Source organism: Mustelus asterias, chromosome 6 (assembly GCF_964213995.1).
Source record: "Mustelus asterias chromosome 6, sMusAst1.hap1.1, whole genome shotgun sequence".
Taxonomy (NCBI): Eukaryota; Metazoa; Chordata; class Chondrichthyes; order Carcharhiniformes; family Triakidae; genus Mustelus; species Mustelus asterias.
Window position 1 is genome coordinate 100,381,466 of NC_135806.1, and position 22,189 is coordinate 100,403,654.

The window sequence follows — 22,189 nt, forward strand, 5'->3', positions numbered from 1 at the left end:
TGTCAATATTATATTTAAAAGAAAGAAATAGGAAAGTTCTCTGGTCAATTCATGCTAGGTGGTCTGGAATGCTTCTTGAGTAAGCACAGTAAATGGTACTTTGTGGTGTATCTTGGCTCCCAGTTTTATGGTAGCTCTGCCATATAGGAAAACTAGAGTGAAAACAGTAAGATCTACGTTGGAGTAAGAAAACATTACAGTTTAAAAATTGTAACTAAAAGCTTAAAAATTGGAACCAAAAGCTTAAATATCTGAAAGCAGTTGTAGTTACCTTTGCTTATTTTCTAATGATTGAAGTTGTTATAGGATGAGATGTCACGATATTCACATATTGTAGTTGGGAAGTTGACCTACTGCTTGATGAACATTGGATTATTTGTTCTGAAACAAAAAAATGTAAACAAATAGTTTCTGAAGTTTTATGGAGCTTCTAATATCTACCTGTTGTACAACTTTGACCTTCAATGCATTGGCAGTGCGTTTTGTCATTAAGCAAAGGTCAAAGCATTGCAGAGGCACACAAATGAATAGAAATGAACATTCACACGCTCCCAAATACTGGATTTTGAAAAGTCAGTTTCATTGCACTTTCAATAAAATTAAACAAAAAATTGTCTAAGATGGTAGTACAAGCTGGTCAGAAACAAATAATTCTATATAATAAAGGTATCAACAAGACATCAGACTGAAATGCTTCCTTTAGCAGATTAACGATAAAATGGCTACAAAATTTATAGATTTATAGTAAAGTTTATTTATCAGTCACAAGTGGGCTTATATTAACACTGTGAAAATCCCCTAGTCACTACACTCTGGCGCCTGTTCAGATACACTGAGGGAGAATCTAGCATGGCCAATGCACCTAACCAGCACATCTTTCGGACTGTGGGAGGAAACCGGAGCACCTAGAGGAAACCCACACAGACATGGGGAGAACATGCAGACTCCATATAGACTGTGACCCAAGGCCAGAATTGAACCCGAGTCCCTGGTGCTGTGAGGCAGCAGTGTTAAACTTGTGCCACCATGCCGCCCATAGTAATGGTACTGAGTATTATCACTGATCTTATTCAGCATATTTAACAGGAAATATGAAACAGGAAAAATCAATGTTCTTTAATTTTGCACAATCTGTTTCTTGTGTGATGCAATTAATTTACCACCACAAACTACTTCAACTATTCATGACAGACTTGCATATAAGCACTGGTATGTCACCTCACTATTACACAGCTGACACTGTTCAAATGCTCTTTTTGTCTGTTGGGAAGGATAAAGTTTATAATTGTGTCGCTGGATATTTTGACATTTAAAGGAATAACGATATGAAGACTTCATACACTCATCAGTATACTTTACTGAAATTCTATTGATTTCAACAGCCTCGGCTTCAAGTGCTGGAATTAACTTCTCAAACACCTCTGTACCTTGACGTCATAGGGCAGCATGATGGCACAGTGGCTAGCACTGCTGCTTCACAGCACCGGGGACCCGGGTTCAATTCTGGCTTCGGGTGACTGTCTGTGTGAAGTTTGCACATTCTCCCTGTGTCTGCGTGGGTTTCCTCCGGGTGCTCCGGTTTTCCTCCCGCAGTCCAAAGATGTGCAGGTTAGGTGGATTAGCCATGCTAAATTGTCCCTTAGTGTCAGGAGGATTAGCAGGGTAAATATGTGGGGTTACAGGGATGGGGTCTGGGTGGGAATGTTGTTGGTGCAGGCTTGGTGAGCTAAATGGCCTCCTTCTGCACTGTAGGGATTCTATGATGTTTCCTCTCTCCTCCTTTCAGGGATCTTTCAATCCACTTCATTCCTCGAACTTTTGGACATCCCTTGCAATCTTTCTCCTTTTGCTTTTTGGTGGATTTAGAAAGAGATGAAACAAAAAAGTGATTCTCCAGGGCTGCATTCAGTTTCCAGGCAAAAATAAATGAATTTTTAGGGCACATAAGAATATACTTATGTCCATTCATGGGTTCCCAGACAGGATTATATTTCTGTTTTGCTTTCTGTCCCATCCTCCAGGTCACGTAGCATTCCTTAGCTAAAAGGATAGGGATGCAGCCGCCTTCCAGGTTATTGACAAGGCCAGTCTGGAATACATTGGAGAGAGGTGTGTGAGAGTAGTCAACTTTGACTTGTCTTTGCGTTTCTTCACCCTTTCTCTTTCAAAGGGCATGTGCTTCCCTTCAATTCAGTGGGTTTCTCACCAAATGCCCAGCTGAAATAAGGACCTTAATGTGATCAACTAAAACCGCAAGGTTGCTGAAGCCAAAAATCTTTTCTAGTCTTCATGAATGTGACCATCGGATAAGAATTGTGACCCATAACTTTCTTGTTACCCAGCGTTGCCAGTCACCAATGATGCGCTAGGGAATCCCTCTAGGAAGTTCCCACATGAGGGTATTATACCCAGCAATTGTCCAGAAATGCTAACTTCCTCTGAACAATTGCGTTGGAGTGGGTGCCATCTGACAGAAACGTCTTAAATTGCTAACTTCAGATGGTTCTGCCAGTTTTACCCTGATAGTTACTCTGAAAGCGTTAAAAGGAAAATATCACTTCTAACTCTTGAATAACTATCTAAACACCCAGACCCGGCCTTGCACAGGACACACCATCCCTCCCAGGGGACCTAACACAGCTAGTGCAGTAAAAAGGAAGAGTGACCTACCTCTCTGTGCCCCAGTTACGCCATGCCAATGCTACTGGGGGTGCACTGCGCTGCTCTTGAATGTTGGCAAGATAGAAGATGTGCAATTTTAGCAAGGATAAGTTTATTCAGAGTGGCAATCCATTGGAGAGTGCCACTCTGAGAAGTTACGGGGCATGGTTATATATCCATGCCCACTATTTTAGTTCTGCTCTGTAAAGTTATTTTTTCACAGAAATGTATGGCTTCTTTTTTTTCAAATGTAACTTGAATGGATTGTTTATTTATGTATTATTTAAATGTTTAAGGTGCAATAATTCATCAGAGAAGGGCTATTTCAGTATTTATGGTTTGCTAGACACACACAATACTTGATTTAGCACTGGTCTGTGGTTTAAAATCCCTAAAAGTGCTCAGTCACAGCTGGTTTTTTTGCACAATAACAAAGGTTGCTGTACAGTAGGCAGCTATATTATTTTATTTTATATGGTTTGGGTTGTTAATTTAGTGCAGAATAATGTAATGTAAGCAAAAGTGTGAACTGAAAATAGATTGCCTGCCAAGTATTCAAATTCAAGTTAAACTGTCAGTTTATAAAGTTATTGTAATAAACAGCCTAATTTATTACCTCAAAGAATGAGAGGCTAATTGTACCTCCTCTTTTCAATATTTAAAAAAATACTATTTCAGCTCTTTTATGAAGTAAGCCCCACTGCTCTCTCTCAACCCTCTTGTCTTCTCAGCCTGGGGGCAAAACGTCCAGAGACACCAGTAATACTGTTGTAATTATAAACAGCAAACCATGCTGCTGTAGGGCATTACTGGCTCTGTTGGTTTCTCTCTGGCCCCCCCTGTCACCAATAAAGCTCTCCATAAGCTGTGATTTACCCTATATCGCAGCCCATTGGGAACAAGTTGAATGTTACTACAAAAGCAAACTACTGCAGATGCTGGAAATCCGAAATAAAAACAGAAAATGCTGGGAAGTACTCAGCAGCTCGGGCAGTATCTGTGGAGAGCAAAACAAAGTTAACACCAGCTGAACATGATGGGCAGGATTTTACAGCCTCGCTCGTCCTGAAACTGTAAAATCCCGCCTGAGGTCAACGGACCTTTCCGTGTTCCGCCCCTCGCCTGTTCCAATTCCCGTGGCGGGCAGAGCATAAAATTCCGGCCTGTATGTTTGAATACCTGCTGCAGCTTAGAATGGAATCTAATACTGTTCAAATCCAGCAACATCCTAATGCACTGTTGTTTTTTTTATACTTTTCCAATTCAATCAAATCAAGTCCAATTCAGAGTCTCAACAAGTTGAGACATTTCCGATCCAAGCTGACAAGACAGGGCCTTCACACCTGTCTTGGGCCTGATCTACATGAGCCAAGCTGATTGGAGGAGGGGGAGGTTTCCTCCTCCAAGGCTTGATCTCATTTACATCTTAGCCAAAAGGCCGAGATGCCGCTTTTAAAAATTGCTTCATATGAATATGAAGCTTAAATGCAACCCAATGAACATAAGAACATAAGAAATAGGAGCAGGAGTCGGCCATCTGGCCCTTCGAGCCTGCCCCGCCATTCAACAAGATCATGGCTGATCTGAAGCGAATCAGTTCCACTTACCCGCCTGCTCCCCATATCCCCTAATTCCCTTATCGATCAGAAAACTATCTACCCGTGATTTAAACATATTCAACGAGGAAGCCTCCACCACTTCAATGGGCAGAGAATTCCAGAGATTCACTACCCTCTGAGAGAAGAAGTTCCCCCCCTTATTTTGAGGCTGTGCCCTCTAGTTCTGGTTTCCCTTCTAAGTGGAAAGAATCTCTCCACCTCTACCCTATCCAGCCCCTTCATTATCTTATATGTCTCTATAAGATCACCCCTCATCCTTCTAAACTCCAACGAGTACAGACCCAATCTGTTTAATCTCTCCTCATAAGCCAATGACCTCGACCAAGCGCAGCATACAATCCATACTACACTTGATCTTAGCCAAAAAGCCGAGAAGCGCTGTTAATGCACTGTTGTGTTTTTCTTTGTATTTTTATTCCAATTCAATCAAATCAAGTCCAATTCAGAGTCTCAACAAGTTGAGACATTTCCGATCCAAGCTGACAAGACAGGGCCTTCACACCTGTCTTGGGCCTGATCTACATGAGCCAAGCTGATTGGAGGAGGGGGAGGTTTCCTCCTCCAAGGCTTGATCTCATTTGCATCTTAGCCAAAAGGCCGAGATGCTGCTTTTAAAAATTGCTTCATATGAATATGAAGTTTAAATGTAACCTAATGGCCTCAACCAAGTGCAGCATCCGATCCATACTACACTTGATCTTAGCCAAAAGGCCGAGAAGCGCTGTTAACGCACTGTTGTGTTTACTATTTGTAGAACCATGCATTCAATCTTTTCTGTTTAATAATTGCAAAACCCACGAGGTTAACCTCTGGTGAAAAACACATTTCAGTATACTGGAGACCTGTATAGAGCACAAATAATTCAGACGCAGCAAATGGTCCTTATGTTAAATTGATGTAGTTTGAATAGATTTGCTCTTGTGCAATAAATTTTTGCTGAAGGATACAATAGTTGGCAGGATGCCCCACTGGCAATTTGCAAATTTAGAAATTTAAAATGAACACTGATTGGGCGTGTTTCAGAATGAAAGTAGAATGCCAGCTTACTGTAAAAATGTCTGCAAAGCTTAGCTGGAGAATCTTGACAGTAAGCTTTTCTGCTGACTAGCAAAATGGAAAATTCAGCAGGAATTGTGCTAATCAGCTGTTGTCAAAATATATAACTTTGCAATTGAATTGAAGAGGTGAAGTTCATTTTCAGCCATTGTGCAAAATGAGCAATTGAAAACTGGCAGTTCATTTTTACATTCTACCAATTCTCTTCTTGATTGAAATTAGAATTTTCAGGATTTTGGGGTGGCACAGTGGTTAGCACTGCTGCCTCACAGCGCCAGAGACCCGGGTTCAATTCCAGCCTTGGGTCACTGTCTGTGCGGAGTTTGCACATTCTCCCCGTGTCTGCGTGGGTTTCCTCCGGGTGCTCCAGTTTCCTACCACTGTCCAAAGATGTGAAGGTTAGATTGATTGGCAAGCTAAATTGCCATTTAGAGTCAGGGGGATTAGCAGGGTAAATATGTGGGATTACGAGGATGGGGCCTGGCTGTGCTTGTTGTCAGTCTGGGCTTAGTCGGCCGAATGGCCTCTTTCTGCACTGTAGGGATTCTGTGATATTACTGCAGGAATTCCTCTGGGAAATGCCTTTGGTTGAAAGCTCTTCAAATACTTCATCAATGAGCTTCCCTCTATTTAAAAGTGAAAAGAAATTATCATAATGAACAAGAAAAGGCCCAGCCATATTCTTCTTATTTCACTGTTACTGAGCCTCCCACCATCAACATTTTGTGAGATCACCATTGACTAGAAGTTTAACTGAACCAGCTAGAGCAAAGGTTCAGCACCCTGGAGTAAATAAATAGTTCACTTCCTGATACCTCAAAACACTTTGCACCATCTGCAGGACTCAGGGATGTGAAACAAACTCACCACTCTCCTGGATGGATGTAGGTACAATAATAGTCAAGAAACAAAACACAACCTTGAACAGAGCAGCTCTCTTGATTGGTAGCCCTGCCACTGGACCCACTAGCCGACCACCCATTTCATCAATAGGATGCACTATAAGATTACTTTAACAGCACCGCTCTCCTTGTGACCTCTCTGTCACCAAGAAAGACAGGACCAGCAATATTGTAGTTACACCATTATCTTCAAGCTCCCTTAATTCACATACCATCCTGACTTGGATGTTCCTTCATTATCTAGTTTCTTATCCTGGAATACAGAACATCATTGTGGAAGTAGTTCACAAGAGCTTCGGGTGAAAGGGAAGTTTCTTAGGGCAGCTAGGGCAGGCAATAAATGCAGCTTTCCGAGTGTCATCCAAATCCCGAGGACAATCTGCAGATTCAGCCCAATCAAGAAGCCAAGGAAGGACATACAATTATATTGACCTTATTGGATGTTTCAAAAGCTATTATGTTTTTTGATAAGACCAATATGATGAAGAACAGTAAGGATTTAGCATATATTATATATTAGGGTACTACAGGTAAAAAGTTGCAGCAATCTGAATGATTTACTCCAAAGCTATTGCAGGTCAACAGAAATATTTCTAAGTCATATTTTTGTGATGTGGACAGCTGAGATTCAGTGATAAGTACAATTTTGCTTGTATTAGCAAAAATAATAAGATTAAAAAGTATATCTGGATCAGATATGATCACATATATTGGTGATTTCCCAAGATGTGGGTGGTATGAGATTCAGTGACATTGAAATCAGAGGAATATGGCTGGGCCTTTTCAGAATGGTAATTTTCACTTTTAAATGGAGGGAAGCTCAATGATGAAGTATCTGAAGCGGTTTCAACCAAAAGCATTTTGGATCATGTGAATGGCCACATTCTCCTATGGCGGGAAAAGTGATAAACACGTGACAAACCAATACACGATAAAACAAGTTATAGAACTTCGGCTGGTTTCTCACCTTTTGGCATAAATATTTCCCCTGGCCACAAAAAGATTGACATCTCAGCTGCTGCCTCCTCCTCCATTGACTGCCCGCCAAAGTACCCTTGCTGGCTTAGCAGGGGCTGGGTCACCTACCTGCATCCCCATCAGTGAGCTGCTGATCAGGATTTGTTTAATACTGACTGATTTTCTTATAAATCTGGTCTCCTACCAGTGACACCAGTTGGACAATTAGGCCATTCAACCCACCAAGGGGAAATGGTGGCATTGTGGTATTGTCACTGAGCTACTAACCCAAAGGCTAATGCTCTGGGGACATAGGGCCCGATTTTACCATCCAGCTGCACCCGTTTTCGGGCGCGGAAAACTTGTTAAAGCCGAGCGTGAGGCGGGTAGCGCGATCCGTCCCCGCCTCCTTGGTAAAGCCCATTCCCCTTTTACCAATCGCCGAAAATGGCTGCTGTCTGGACCGCGCCCCAAGCGGGCACGACGTCATTTTAAATGTATTTGCATACATTTGAATTGACTTAATGGGCTGCATGCCCAAACTTACCGGCACTTCCCCCTTTACCACCGCGTTCGCCTGTCCAGATTTGGCGTGAAACAGACATGTTCCGCAAAGGTCCACTTCGGGCGCTCCAGCTTCTGAGGAGGTAAGTTCAGAGGAGGCAGGTCAGATGGCTCTTTGGTGAGGGGGGAGGGAGGTGGGTCAGATCGCTGTCTAGTAAGGGGGGGAGGGAGGCGGATCAGATGGCTCTCTGGGGCAGGGGTGGGGGGGCAGGGTGGTCAGCTGCCACTCTGTGCGATCGGTGAGGGGAAGGGGGTCTGCTGCCAATCTGGGTGCGATCGGTGGGGGGATGGGGGGTCTGCTGCCACTCTGCATGTGATCATTGGGGGGAAGGGGGTCTACTGCCACTCTGTGTGCGATCATTGGGGGGAAGGGGGTCTACTGCCACTCTGCATGTGATCATTGGGGGAAGGGGGTCTACTGCCACTCTGTGTGCGATCATGGGGGGGGAGGGGGCAGCGATCGGTCTGGGTAGCGGGGGGGGTGGGGGGATAAGGGGGACAGTAATGTTGTGGGAGTGGGGCGATGTCTGTGGGGGCCGGGGGAGGCATTATCCGGCCCAGGAGTGATGTGGCAGGGGAGCGTTTTTCAATTTTTATTTACCACGCATGTGCAGTTGAAGGCTCCGATCGGAGCTGCAGTGTTTTGAGCGCATTAAGCCCCACCCACAGGCTTGTGCAGCGCAATTCAGAATCGCTGCAATTTTTTCACGCAGAGTGCGTATGGGGGTGCCGGAGAACGGGTCTGAAAATCGGATATGAAACACTCCCGGTTCAAGTCCGCCCAGCACTTAGAATCAAAATGGTAAAATTGGGTCCACAGTCTCAAATCCCACCATGGCAGCTGGTGGAATTTAAATTCAAGTAATAAAATCTGGAATGGAAAACTAGCCTCAGTCATAGTAACCATGAAACTATCATCGATAGTTGTAAAGATCCTTCTGGCTCACTAATGTCCTTTCGGGAAGGAAATCTGCCATCACTTACCTGGTCTCGCCTATATGCAAATCCAGACCCACAGCAATGACTTGTCTGCTGGAGTAGGTTAGGTTACTCAAGAGGTTCTTTATTTTTCAAATGATGTGCAGCCTTCACACTGTGTGATCACATCCATCAATGCTGGAGAGTGGTATAATCTGGGATGGGGAAGTGGTTACTGTTCTGTAGTCAGGTCAGAAAGACCACTTACAACCTATCTGCAACATGGTGAGGCTATATATGCTTGCTCAGCACATGGTTTCCCCAGAAGATATCAAGTTATCGTACACTCTCAATGCTAAGAAAGATATATGTTATTTGAACAGGGAAAGTAAGTAAGCTATAATTTTGTTTTATTTCTGGAGGTTCAAGGATATAGCCATTCCCAGTGATTCACTGATTAAGTGGGGTCTATGTATGAATATATCTGCATTAATGGTAATGTAGTGTTTATGTCTCAGGAAGCCTGAAAATGCAATGTCTCTATCTTGGCATAACTGTTGAGATGTATCCTGTCAGTACCTCCAGTACTGACCTTGCCAAAGCCTATGAAGTAGAGGTCCCTTTGATTGCATGCAATGGGGTGCATCCACACCAGTAGAGATGCATCCTGGGCACTTACCTACTTCTGGAGGCCAAATACTGTGGTGCTAGTTGCTAGGTTCAGAGGGTTGCTCGGTCCCTTACCCAGAAAGAAAAGAAACTGGTCTTCAATTTTTAGAGAACTAGGCCACAATCCAAAATAAAAACAGAAAATACTGGGGGAAATAATCAGCAGGTCTGGCAGCATCTGTGGAGAGAGAAACAGAGTTAATGTTTTGAGTCCAGTATGACTCTTCCTCAGAACTGAATCACAAACCATTCCTGTAATCTATGGTGATACCCAAATCTAATCATCATACCTAGTCTCACCCAGCATTTTAGCTGTCAACAGTTTTCTTGGTACGTTGTAAGCCAAGGACACAGAGCCCTAGAAGTTGATCAGCATTAACTCAGAATAGAGTATGATATGTTCACCAGAACAGTTAGGCCAAAGGCAAATTTGCTATTGGGCCTCTGGTCTCAATTACATGATGAGACCAGACATGTGGTGAACAAAAGTAATTACAGGTATGGCTTATGATCCAGTTCTGAAGAAGAGTCAAACTGGACTTGAAATATTAACTCTGTTTTTCTTGTGTTTATATAGTATCATGAATGTAATCAACCATCTGAAGGGACTTCATCAAAGCATTATCAAACATAAGTTGACACTGAACCACTTAAGCAGAGGTTTTAAGTAGTATCTTAAAGGAGGAAAGGTAGGAAGACAAGTGGAAAGGTCTGGGGAGAAAATTTCAGAGCCTAGAGCTTTGGTAACTGATGGCGTGGCCACCAATTGTGGAACAGTTAAAATTGGTATTATTTAAGTGGTCAGAATTGGAGGAGCAGTGGTTCCCAAAGGGTGCGGTGCGCCACACTGGTGCGGCGAGAGAGGATGGCAAGTGTGGCAGGAAGATTCAAGGACAATCAAAGAAACATTTAAACATGGTTTAAACAAGCATTGTTTTATACTTTCTGGATGTCCCATGATCATATTATAAAGTAGTTGTGTTCTATGTTATGAATCAAGCACTGCTAGGAGTTGTGTTTTTTTGTTTTTGAATGTATTTCTTATCAATAAAAAATTTGGTGTGGCGGGAGCAAATTTTTATTCCGAAAGTGCGGCCCAGTGAAAAAAGTTTGGGAACCACTGTCATAGAGGGTTGTGGGGCTGAGGATATTATAGAGATAGGATAAGGGAAGACCGTGGAGTTATTTGGAAATAAAAATGATTTTAAAATCAAGTTCATCTTTTGGTTATATCTGGCATCAAAGTTGCAAGCCACCTGGTTCGGTCTCAGAAAATTGCCAAAGAGAGAGTTGGACTTGGTGGCTAGAGAACAGAATTTGTGGCAGGAATAGAAGACAATGGTTTCCCAATATTTCATTCAAGGAAATTTCTGCTGATCCAGTACTGGATGTCAAACATGTAGTCTTGACAGTTTAGATAGTGGAGTGTTTAAGAGGGATACTGATGAGGTGGAGCTGGGTGTTGTCAGTGTACAAATGGAAACTGACATTTGTTTTGACATAATGTTGTCAAAGGGAACACCAGAGGTAATGGTGTGGGAATAGGAAGGGAAGTCATTGCAGATGATTCCCAACTATGCTTGAATAGATAAGAATGGAACATGGCAAGTACAGTGCCAACCAGCTTGACAACAGTGGAGAGGAAGGTGGCATGGTCAGTTACGTCAAAGGCTTCAGACAGGTTGAAAAGGATGAGGGCGAATAGTTCACCTTTGCCATGATTACATAGGATGTCATTTATGACTTTGATGAGAGCCATTTTGCTGCTGTTGAAAGGAAATTTGATTGAAGGGATTTAAACATGGAGCTCATCGAAAGATGGGCATGGATTTGGAATAGAAAAACATAGGGACTTTTGAGAAGAATGGACAATAGATTGCAAGAATGAAGGGGTTCAAGGTTAAAGACAGGGCCCAAGCAAAGAGGGTGCAGACAGTGGGGAGGAGACGTTGGAGATGGTTGAGGGTGTGGGCATCACTTTTAAGGGTTAGTGCCATAAAATTAAATACTGTTCACTTCGCATATGTTTCCTTTCAGTTTAAACCAGCATATAAATGGTAGTCTAAATTTTCATTATGCCCTAAAGTAGATACAGTTCTGATGACATACTATGTAATGTACCAGAGGCTTGAGAGTTCTGGGTCTCATCAAAATAAATGTAAGAAACTAAAAATCAGCGTGTTGACTATCCTCACCTGTTTTATTACTCTTGTAAAGTTTGGGAATTAAATCCCTATCTGTCACTAAGAGATGGCTTAAGGAAAGGTTTTACAAATTTCGATTCCATTATATGTTCACTCCACCCTACACAACCCTGATTAAAATGGAACACAAAGTGGACATGCTGTCGGACTAATATTTCTCTCGGGGTGCAGATTCCAGATCATCCATTGTAACTTTGGTTTAAAAAAATCCATCAAAATTCCAGAGAAACAATACAAAATGCTTTTACCATAAAGGAACCCAATCTTATGAGTTAAGTGCTTCTAGAAATTATTTCTTTTGAGTTTCTTATTAATTTAATTACATTTTTTTCACTTAATTTGCCTGTTTCTCTCACACCTCAAACAATGATTAGAATTTAAAAGATTACTATTTGCACATTTATTTAATATAAATGTAACACAGCATCATATGAAACCTGTGGAAAGGCTGTAAATTCACAGTGTACAACACAATTGTACAACAGTGGATTAATTCCAGAGAAGTTAGAATGGTAAAGGCAATATACTGTGGATGCTGGAATCTGAAACAAAAGCAGAAAATGCTGGAGAAACTCAGCAGGTCTGACAACATCTATGGAGAGAGAATACAGCCAATGTTTCGAGTCAGGATAACCCTTCATCAGAACTGAAATGGTAAAGTTATATTAGCTACAGACTCTAATCGTTTTGTTAATGTGATTTCTTTGTGGTCACTCTTCTAACATCAGTTGATTGCTCTATGATTAATTATCCTTAGAGACTTAACACTGAGCCTCAAATTTCTCCATTGCTCAGTCATTCTGTCTACTGCATGCAAGTGTAATGGAAGAAAGACAAACCTACATTTATAAAGCGATGTCGCAAATCACTTTACAGCCTATTAAGTACTTTTGGTTGTCGTCACTGGTATAATGTAGGCAGTGTGATCAAATGGCAGAGCAAGCTACAGGGGCTGAATGGCCTACTCCTGCTCCTAACGCATATGTTTGTGACCCGCTCTGGATGGATGAGATGAGCTGGGCTAAATGACCTTTCTCATTCATAATCATCTTGTGAACATGGTGGAATCATGGCTAGAGTTCTGGTTATTGAGTCACTAATGAAAGTTTATTGTGAGCGGGCTTTGCGGGGTGAAATTGTCAGGAGTGATTAGTGAATCAGTAACCCATTTCATCCTGCACGTGATTCTCCAAGAGTCTTTTTCATTGACTCCAATCTTGATCTTTATCTACTGACCTATTATTCCACTCTATTTTGAGGCTTTTTATATGTTTTTGAGGTATTGAAATATTGTGGTAAAGTTGCATAGGGCGGCACGGTAGCACAGCGGTTAACAGTGCTGCTTCACAGAGCCAGGGACCCGGATTCGATTCCCGACTTGGGTTACTATCTGTGTGGAGTTTGCACGTTCTCCCCGTGTCTGCATGGGTTTCCTCCAGTGCTCCGGTTTCCTCCCACATTCTGAAAGATGTGCTGGTTAGGTGCATTGACCCGAACAGGTGCCGGACTGTGGCGATTAGGGGAATTTCACAGTAACTTCATTACAGTGTTAATATAAGCCTTGCGTGTTACTAATAAATAAACTTTACATAGTAGATAATGAAAATGTATTGCAGTGAGAAGCAGCAATCAGCAGAGTTTTCAGACTTGCTGATCAAAAGATATAGCTGTGAACCATTCTATCTTTGTACGCTGGCCTCCTAAGAGTTGTGTTGCACAGAGACACCTGAGGGCCTCAACATTTCTCACAGATACAGATCTATGTTGTTCCATCATTACTGTTTGTTGCTCAGGAGTCATTTGATCTTTCTACTCTGAGATTACTGATAAAACAAAGTCCAATTATACTCCTTGTATGAAATAATTATATTGAATATCATGCACCCAGGCAGAAGAAAGTCTTCTTCTACATCAACAGAATGGAAAAGATCTTGTGCAGTTTATCTGTGTTGCAAGTGTTGAATCTTCCCCAAATACAAATTTACTGTAACCATGCCCAGATGTTGAAATGGCAATGTTCAGAACATGTCAATGAGGTTTGAGGCAGCCACTGAAATCCATGTTATCACATGCACAGTATGACTACTGTCAAATCAACAATATTGCACATTGGTGTTAAAGTAAAATTTGTACTCTTGAGAACATAGAACATAGAACATTACAGCGCAGTACAGGCCCTTCAGCCCTTGATGTTGCGCCGACCAGTGGAACCAATCTAAAGCCCCTCTAATCTACACTTTGGTTTGTTTAATAGTTGCAATGAGATCACCTGTAGGATACACATAAACTAACAGCTCATTTTATTGTTACTTCTGTTAATAGTAATAACTCAAGCTGCATACATATCAAAATGATATTTGTAACCAGATGCCAACTATGAGTATTATCATTTTACTAGGATCTTCCTGTCACTGTTTGGTGAATCAATTGATGAATCTTGAAAGGGGAAAATGTATTTTGCATGATTTGAGGGGAAGGGTTACAGTGAGGAGAAGGGAATAAGGGGCTCAGAAAATGGAAGAAGCACCAGGGCCCATGTTTTCTTTCCCTGGCACTAGTTGGAAGGAATTGCAGATCAGTCTATGAGTCAGCAATAGGCCTCACTGCTCAGAGTTTACATTATTCCCTGGGGCGATCTGACTCCAAGAAGGACCATGGAGCATAACCTCGCCAATGATTCCTATGTTGCTGGGGTAAGGTAGAGATGTTCTTTTGTTGAGTAAAAATCAGGGTTGAATAGTGGAGATATGAGAAAGGATGAATGATGGAGGCTTACTTGATTATCTTCGGGAATTAAGTATTTACACCATACTTTTTCTCGGGATAAAATGGAGGAGCTGGAGTCTGACAAAAGACCAGCTTACATACTAGCTTGGTGGACCAAATGGCCGTTTCTCAATCCTTGCTTTTTGTTGTGTTACTTTCACAGTCAATAATGGAAACTAATAGAAAGTGGTTCAAATTAGTTCATTCTATGTACTGTGCAATTATTCTTCCTTCCTTCCTTGAAAGTGGTCCAGAATATTATTATTAATCATGGTCATTTTCCCCAATTCATTATCTACTACATTACAACAATAAGACTTTGTGATCTAAATGTGTATTTTTACTGTTGAAACTCATTATCGCACCACATGGCTCAAATGCACATACAGTTATCACCGGCATTTCAGTTTGCATCTATCTATTTGCATCTATCTATCCATCACCTAACATCGTTGTGCGCCTAATTAAAGTGTGATTTGATAGCTTGTTCTGCTGATTAGCCAACTCCTGTGCAAATGAAAATGCAAGTAACAGGAAAAAAAAAGCTAAAGTTAATTTATGTCAATTAGTAGGAGGTTTAAAAGTGTAAGCAAGTTGTTTTCTGCTGAGTTGTAACTTTATAAGGATGTCAACTTTAAAGTTCTGATGCGTTCATCTTTTTACTTTAATTATTCAAGATTTTTCTTGACTAAGAATGGACTTAGTCAAACGAGAAAATGTAAACATTTTGAACTGAAATTTTCTTTAAGGGCTTTTCTGAAAAGCAACGTTTTCTGTACAATAGTAACTATAAAGTTGACTAATACAAACTGTGTAAAGGACTATGTTTGTACAATCCGCTTGCAAGATTTCTGTTCACCACTCAAAAAGAGCACAGTACATACATTAGCTACGTACACAAAAGTTTGGGTCATTTCTTTCTTCTTATATGCATTTCCCACCAAGTCACTTAAAATCTTAAAGCAGACTGAAACTGACTTTCTGGTTATTTTCCTGTTCGAATTACTGACTAGCATATAATGAAGGCGAGTCAACTGCTCTTGCTAAGAATAAATGATAACCAACACAAATTATGTTTTGCAAAAAATATATATTATTCATCAAAAATCTAAAAATACATTCCAAAACATTTTAAATTGGATATTACAGAAAGTGCAGAAATGTTCAACTTTTCTCCGAAGAGCATTTTGCACTCTGAAGTAGCTCAGTACATTTACAATAGATGTGATATTTGTGATGTGCATGATAATGAACACAAATTATACTGCAGGCAGGCAGGAATTTCTAAATGGTATTTGAAGTTGATAAACTTGTTATAGAATTAGCCTGACCCTAAAAAAATACCTTTAAGTTACTAAAGGAAAATTTAGTTGGACTAGACTTATTAATTAATGAGCCCTGTCCCACTCAATGGGGCGTAAATTGGATAGCCCACATAAATAGAGATCACATAATGTACAAATTAACTCATTCACATTCAATGCCTCACACCCATGAGCGGAATTTTGTTCTCCCCTAGAGGTGGTGGAAGGGCCTGTTTAATTAGGTTGTAAGGCATGGAGTGAAGACCGCAGGTGGAATTTTATTCTTTCTCCGGAGAGAAGGAGCTTATGTCATTGTTTTATCAGATGAGAAGGTGCAGGGTGGTGAACATGTCATCTTCCTGGCTTCCTAAACTCAAGAACAACATTCCTATCTGGAAGCCAAATGAAGTCATTAAGTGGCCACGTAAGAGCCTCATCCCATTGCGTTTGGTGTTCAACCTGTGTTGGGCAAGGGCCATGCCATCTAGGCAACACACAAGATAAACCCTAATGGGGGGGGGGAGGGGGAGGTTGTGGAGAGGTGGTGATGGTTTGGGCCTGGAATGACATTGGAGGTTGTCACCAGCTTGCCATTCCATTCCACAGCTCACAGGTTGCACCCACTGACAGTTATTTTATTTTTTAAAATACTTTTCCAATTCAATCAAATCAAATCCAATTCAGAGTCTCAACAAGTTGAGACATTTCAGATCCAGGCTGACAAGACAGGGCGAGCGACCAAACCACCCTGTCCTGGGCCTGATCTACATGAGCCAAGCTGATTGGAGAAGGGGGAGGTTCCTCCTCCAAGACTTGAGCTCATTTGCATCTTAGCCAAAAGGCCGAGATGCCGCTTTAAAAAATTGCTTCATATGAAACATATGAAGCTTCAGTGTAACCTAATGACCTCAACCAAGTGCGGCCGACCATGGGCTGCCGACCATACTACACTTGATCTTAGCCAAAAGGCCGACCCACTGACAGTTATTAAACTATGTCAGCTGTTTGACCCAAACAGATTACACAACATTCACTGAGCAAGCAACCAACCTGTAACTAGTTAATATCACATTTTGTTAAGTAGTGCTGGCGAGATGTCCTTCCTGTTGCTGAATGTGTGTCCAGTTGTGCAAAGTTAACAGTGAACACGAACTGGGTGTAAGGATAATGGAAGCACTACAAGCGAGCCACTTTAACTTCAGTGCTGAGGAATATTTTAGAAATGATAATTCAAAACAAAATTAGCAGTCACTTGAGGCAAATGCAGATTAATTAAGCAAAGCCAGCACAGATTTGTTAAGGGCAAAATGTGATTAACTAACTTGCCTGAGCTTTTTGATGAGGTAATCGAGAGGGTGGTTGAGGGTAATGTGGTTGATGTGGTGTGCATGGATTTCCAAAAGGCATTTCATGGTGTTTGCCTAACAGACTTGTGAACAAAGTTTGAGTGCATGGGGTGAAAGGGGCGGTGGCAGTGTGAATACAAAATTGGCCAACTGACAAGTGGCAGATGAAATTTAATGATGTGGAGATGCCGGCGTTGGACTGGGGTGAACACAGTAAGAGTTTTAACAACACCAGGTTAAAGTCCAACAGGCTTATTTGGTAGCAAATACCATAAGCTTTCGGAGCACTGCTCCTTCGTCAGATGGAGTGGAAATTTCCGAAAGCTTATGGTATTTGCTACCAAATAAACCTGTTGGACTTTAACCTGGTGTTGTTAAAACAGATGAAATTTAATGCAGAGGAGAGTTGTGATTCATTTTGGTAGGAAGATTGAGGAGCGGCAGTATAAAATAATGGTACAATTCTTAACGGGGTAAATGAGCAGAGGACCGGGGATTAAAGAAAAATACTGCAGATGCTGGAATCTGAAACAAAAACAGCAAATGCTGGAAAATCTCAGCAGGTCTGACAGCATCTGTGGAGAGAGAATAGAGCCAAAGTTTTGAGTCCGGATGACCTTTCGTCAGAGCTGAAGACAAAGAAAATAGGTTGGGATTTATGCTGTAAGGGTGAGGGGATGGGGCTAATTGGCAAAGATATAATAGACAAAAAGAAAAAGGGAATGTAAATGGTGGTGGTAAAAGCTGAGAATGGTGCTAAGACCAGCCCATTAAGAGGACCTGTGGGGTATAAGTGCACAAATCATTGACGGTGGCGTGTTAAGGGAGTGGGTAATAAAGCAAATACATTGCTTGGCTTTGTAAATAGAGGCAGAGGGTACAAAAGAAAGGAAGCTAGGATAAACCTGCATAAAATATTGATTAGGCTTCAACTGGAATATCGTACCTAGTTCTGGGCCCCACACTTCAGGAAGGATGTGAAGGCATTCTAGAAGGTGCGGGGAAAAAAACATGAGAATGGTTGCAGAGATGAAGAACTTACCTTAAATGGATGGAGAAGCTGGGATGGTTCTTCTTGGAGAAGAGAAGATTGAACTTTGATAGAGATGTTCAAAATCATGAGGGATCTGGATCAAGTAGGTAGGGAGAAACTATTCCCACAGGAGGATTGAGAACTAGAAACACCGATTTAAGGTGAAAGAAGCAATGAGAAAACTCCTTTTCATGCAGCAAGATAGGATTTGGAATACATTGCCTGAGAACGTGGTGGAGGCAGATTCAATTGTGTCTTTCTGAAGAGAATTAAATAATTATCTGAACAAAAAAAAATGCAGGGTTACGGGGAAAAGGTGGGGGAATGGAGGTGAATTGCTCTTGCAGAGAGTCAGCACAGGCACAATATGGCCGCCTTCTGCACTGTAATCTTTTTATGATTCCATGGTCCAGATCTCCTGATTCCTGGGGGGTTGTAACCCAGAGGTACCCGGAAGATGTACTGGGGAGACCCCTCAAAAGTCCCAACATAAGGACTCCACTGGAATTCCCAAGCAAGTTTTAGTTTCCAGTGAGCAATTCCCTTGCGTCCAGATCCCTCTGAAACTTTGGATGATTCCAGCTCACTTACCAATTTTAACTAATGGGTAAACTGTAATACTTAACCCCCCCCACCCCCCCCAAGGTTACACCCTTCCGACTATCCCCACCCCCCCAAATTCATGACTCCCTGAATCCTAGGTGGCCCCCCCGAATCCCCCTTCTATCCTCCCACATTTGATTATCCCACCGACCTCCTGACTAACCTTCACCCTGATGAACCCCAACCCAGCCTCAACTACTCCCACTTCCCTGATTAGCCCCCACCCACAACTACCTGACTATTCTTAGCCCCACACCTCCGACTATCCCCACAGTTACACAACTACCCCCCCCCAACACCTCGACTACCCTCCTGACCTGCCAACTAGCACCTCTGTCCCCCTGACTAGCCTTTACATGATTAGCCCAGCCATATGAATGGCCTTCCGACCCCCCCCTTCCCCATCACTCACTACCTGCCACTCTACCTGCTCATTCACCCACTCGCCATCTTACCCGCTCACCCCTTACCTCATACACTTACCTTCTCGCTGTAGCTTATCAAAGTCACTTTGCGTTGTGTAAACATACTAGTTTGCAGCAGCTAGTGCAGTAAAAAAGGGGGTGTTGCTTGCTTTTCCCCGATGCTTGTTCACTACGGAGGATGATTCTATTTCTCACGAGGTCCAGTTTCAAAGTCTGGGTGAAAACGCGCAGCTCATGTGCAAGATAAGTAAATAGGAGCGGACTGACAATCCGATGCTGATTGCCATTCCTTGGAAGATTTGGCTTCATGAGTGGTGAGCCCCAAAATAGCAGGGCTGATTGCATGCTGATTAACATCATGATTTGCCTGCTCAATGTATTTTCATTAGCTGGGCACATCGTGACCGTCCAATGTCCTCACCAATGTAGTGTCCAGTGTGATTCACCTTTCAGTTGTGCACACGTCATGGGTGACATTTTGGAAGTCTAAGGACAATTGTGGCACCCAAAAATCAGGTGTTTAATGATCCCAATTTCACATCTTGTACATTTATCGGAATTACAGGAATAACAATCTCATGTAAAACGTTAGTGCCATTGACAGAAGCTTGTGACCACAGGTTCACGAATATTGTCAATAACAGCCCTGAGTGTAAAGGTACAATTATGTTCAAGACATGACTTTTGATATTACATCTATTGTGTGAGATTTTCAGTCTTTTGCTCAATAATGGACTAACTCTTTCTCAAATGTGATGATAGTAGTATATAATAGGGACAGCTTTCTGCAAATGCCTCATTAAGTATATACAACAGTTTGAGAATCCTATGATGATAACTTTGAACACTTACAGAATGTATATTCTCAGACTTAAATCTGCTTTTATGTCTTCTGCAGGTGACATTTACCAAGAGGAAGTTTGGGTTAATGAAGAAGGCTTATGAGCTAAGTGTTCTGTGCGACTGTGAGATTGCTCTAATCATCTTTAACAGCACTAATAAACTGTTCCAGTATGCCAGCACCGATATGGACAAAGTACTGCTGAAATATACAGAGTACAACGAACCACATGAGAGTCGAACAAATTCAGATATTGTTGAGGTAGGATTTGTCCTGACTTATTTATTGTTTGGTAGTATTCAAGATCTTAGAAATGGTAAAACATAGTAAAAGTCAGTTTCTGAAGCTGACTGAGACAAATTAATTCGATCAATGGACATTTATTCCATACACCAATAGGAGAGAACTATTAAATATGCAGCTCATTCAGTGTTATTCAAAAATACTTTAATTATTAAACTTGTGAATGAAACAGCATGCTCAGATGGCGCAAATCTATTATATCCAGTCCATATTTAACTCAGAATTAATTGTTGTTGTTTTTGAGCACGAATTCATATCTTCTCCTCCAAAATCTGACCAAGTTTATTGGGATTAATTTGTATAGTAATATCATGACATCATCATACATTGCACATTCACTGGGAGACATGTAGAGCATTTTTCATATTCCCAAGATAGACTAAAAAATTGAGGTATGATTAAAATGTGTTATTTGCTTTTGCTGCTCAGATCTACTCCTTGGGACCTGCACCAGCAAAGACCCCATTCACATTGTGATCTGCAGTTCAGTTTTTAAGTTACCAGTTAAGGGAGTTCAGTTTTTGGGATCTACAAGCTGGTTTGATCTCACACCGACTCCATTCATGCACCACCTTTAGTGACTAAGCAATGTGAAAACTACTTCTCTGCCTGGCTAAAAATGATTTGAATCGATTTATTATTGTCACATATATTAGCATACAGTGGAAAGTATTGTTTCTTGCGCACTATACAGACAGAGCATACCGTTCGTAGAGAAGGAAATGAGTGCAGAATGTAGTGTTACAGTTATAGCTAGGGTGTAGAGAAAGATCAACTTCGTGCGAGGTAGGTCCATTCAAAAGTCTGATGGCAGCAATATACCTCTATGTACATTCCAGCATTATAATTTCATCTTTTTTGAACCATACATTTGTAGTTGAGAGCCTCTGAAAGCAGAGGTGTAATTTTGCTTCATGTTGCAGAGTGTCAGGTTATAGGAAAGGTTGTGATCATAGAATCATAAAATCATAGAATCCCTACAGTGCAGAAGGAGGCCATTCGGCCCATCAAGTCTGCGCCAACAATCCTACCCAGGCCCTATTTTTTCCTAGCTAATACCTCAGATTGATCCATCACAAGGAAAATAACATGATTATATTGCCTGACGTATTTGAATTCATTTTTAACACTGCATATATTTTGAATATATAATAAACATCACGTTTTTTTGTGAAATAAAATTATAGAATCATAGAACCATAGAATCCCTACAGTGCAGAAGGAGGCTATTCAGCCCATTGAGCCTGCACCGACAATAAACTTACCAACGTCCTATCCCCGTGTATTTTCCCTGCTAATCCCCCTGCCACTAAAGGGCAATTTCTCATGGCCAATCAACCAACCTGCATCTTTGGATAAAAATCAAAAATGCACAAAATAGCAGTCAGTGACTGAAGAAGAAACAGAAGTTAACATTTTGGATTATATCCTTCATTGATACTGATCTGTTAAACTGTCCAACCAGAAATGTTACCCTACTTCCTCACGCAGATGTTGACCTGAGCAGCATAGTCCCAGAATGTTCTTCTTTAATTTTAGATTTCTTTGCTTCTTTTTACAATGTGCACTGTAATGTTGGTATTACCAATAGATAAAGCTGAACTGGCTACTTGCTAAAATTACTCACATAAATAACAAAGGAGGTTTCAGTAATTAAAAGCAAAATTTAAAACTATTCACTGCACCATCAATAGAATAATGCCGCCTAGGAAGTTTAAGCTAACATGTTTTCTTTTGTTTTTTTTAAACTGTAAGAAATAGGTTGTTTATTGTTCATCTGATTTGAGTGCCGTTTTCTTATAAAACAGGCTGCTTCAAGTTCGCAGCCAAGACAGCATAGTTTCATGCCTGGAGGAAATAGCTCTGCAGTATGTGTGGGTGTTGAAAGCGGGTCTTTACATTAGCTGGTGCTCTGTATAATTTGCATGTCTTTGCTTGATAATTAGTGGTGTGGCTACAATGGCGCATAGCCCCATGAAAGCTTTTCAGACATGTTTAGACAGATTGAAAAAGTTTGT

The 22,189-nt window shown here is 41.4% G+C and overlaps 1 protein-coding gene across 10 annotated transcripts in view; it reads left to right on the plus strand.

The window, feature by feature from the left end:
* The window catches only part of mef2cb (myocyte enhancer factor 2cb), a 236,834-nt gene that overhangs the window by 126,232 nt on the left and 88,413 nt on the right, over positions 1-22,189 (plus strand). For all 10 annotated transcript variants that reach the window (XM_078214798.1, XM_078214802.1, XM_078214808.1 and 7 more), the window contains exon 4: positions 19,926-20,129. In XM_078214798.1, the coding sequence (XP_078070924.1) occupies positions 19,926-20,129 (204 nt within the window). The remainder of the gene's footprint in view (positions 1-19,925; positions 20,130-22,189) is intronic.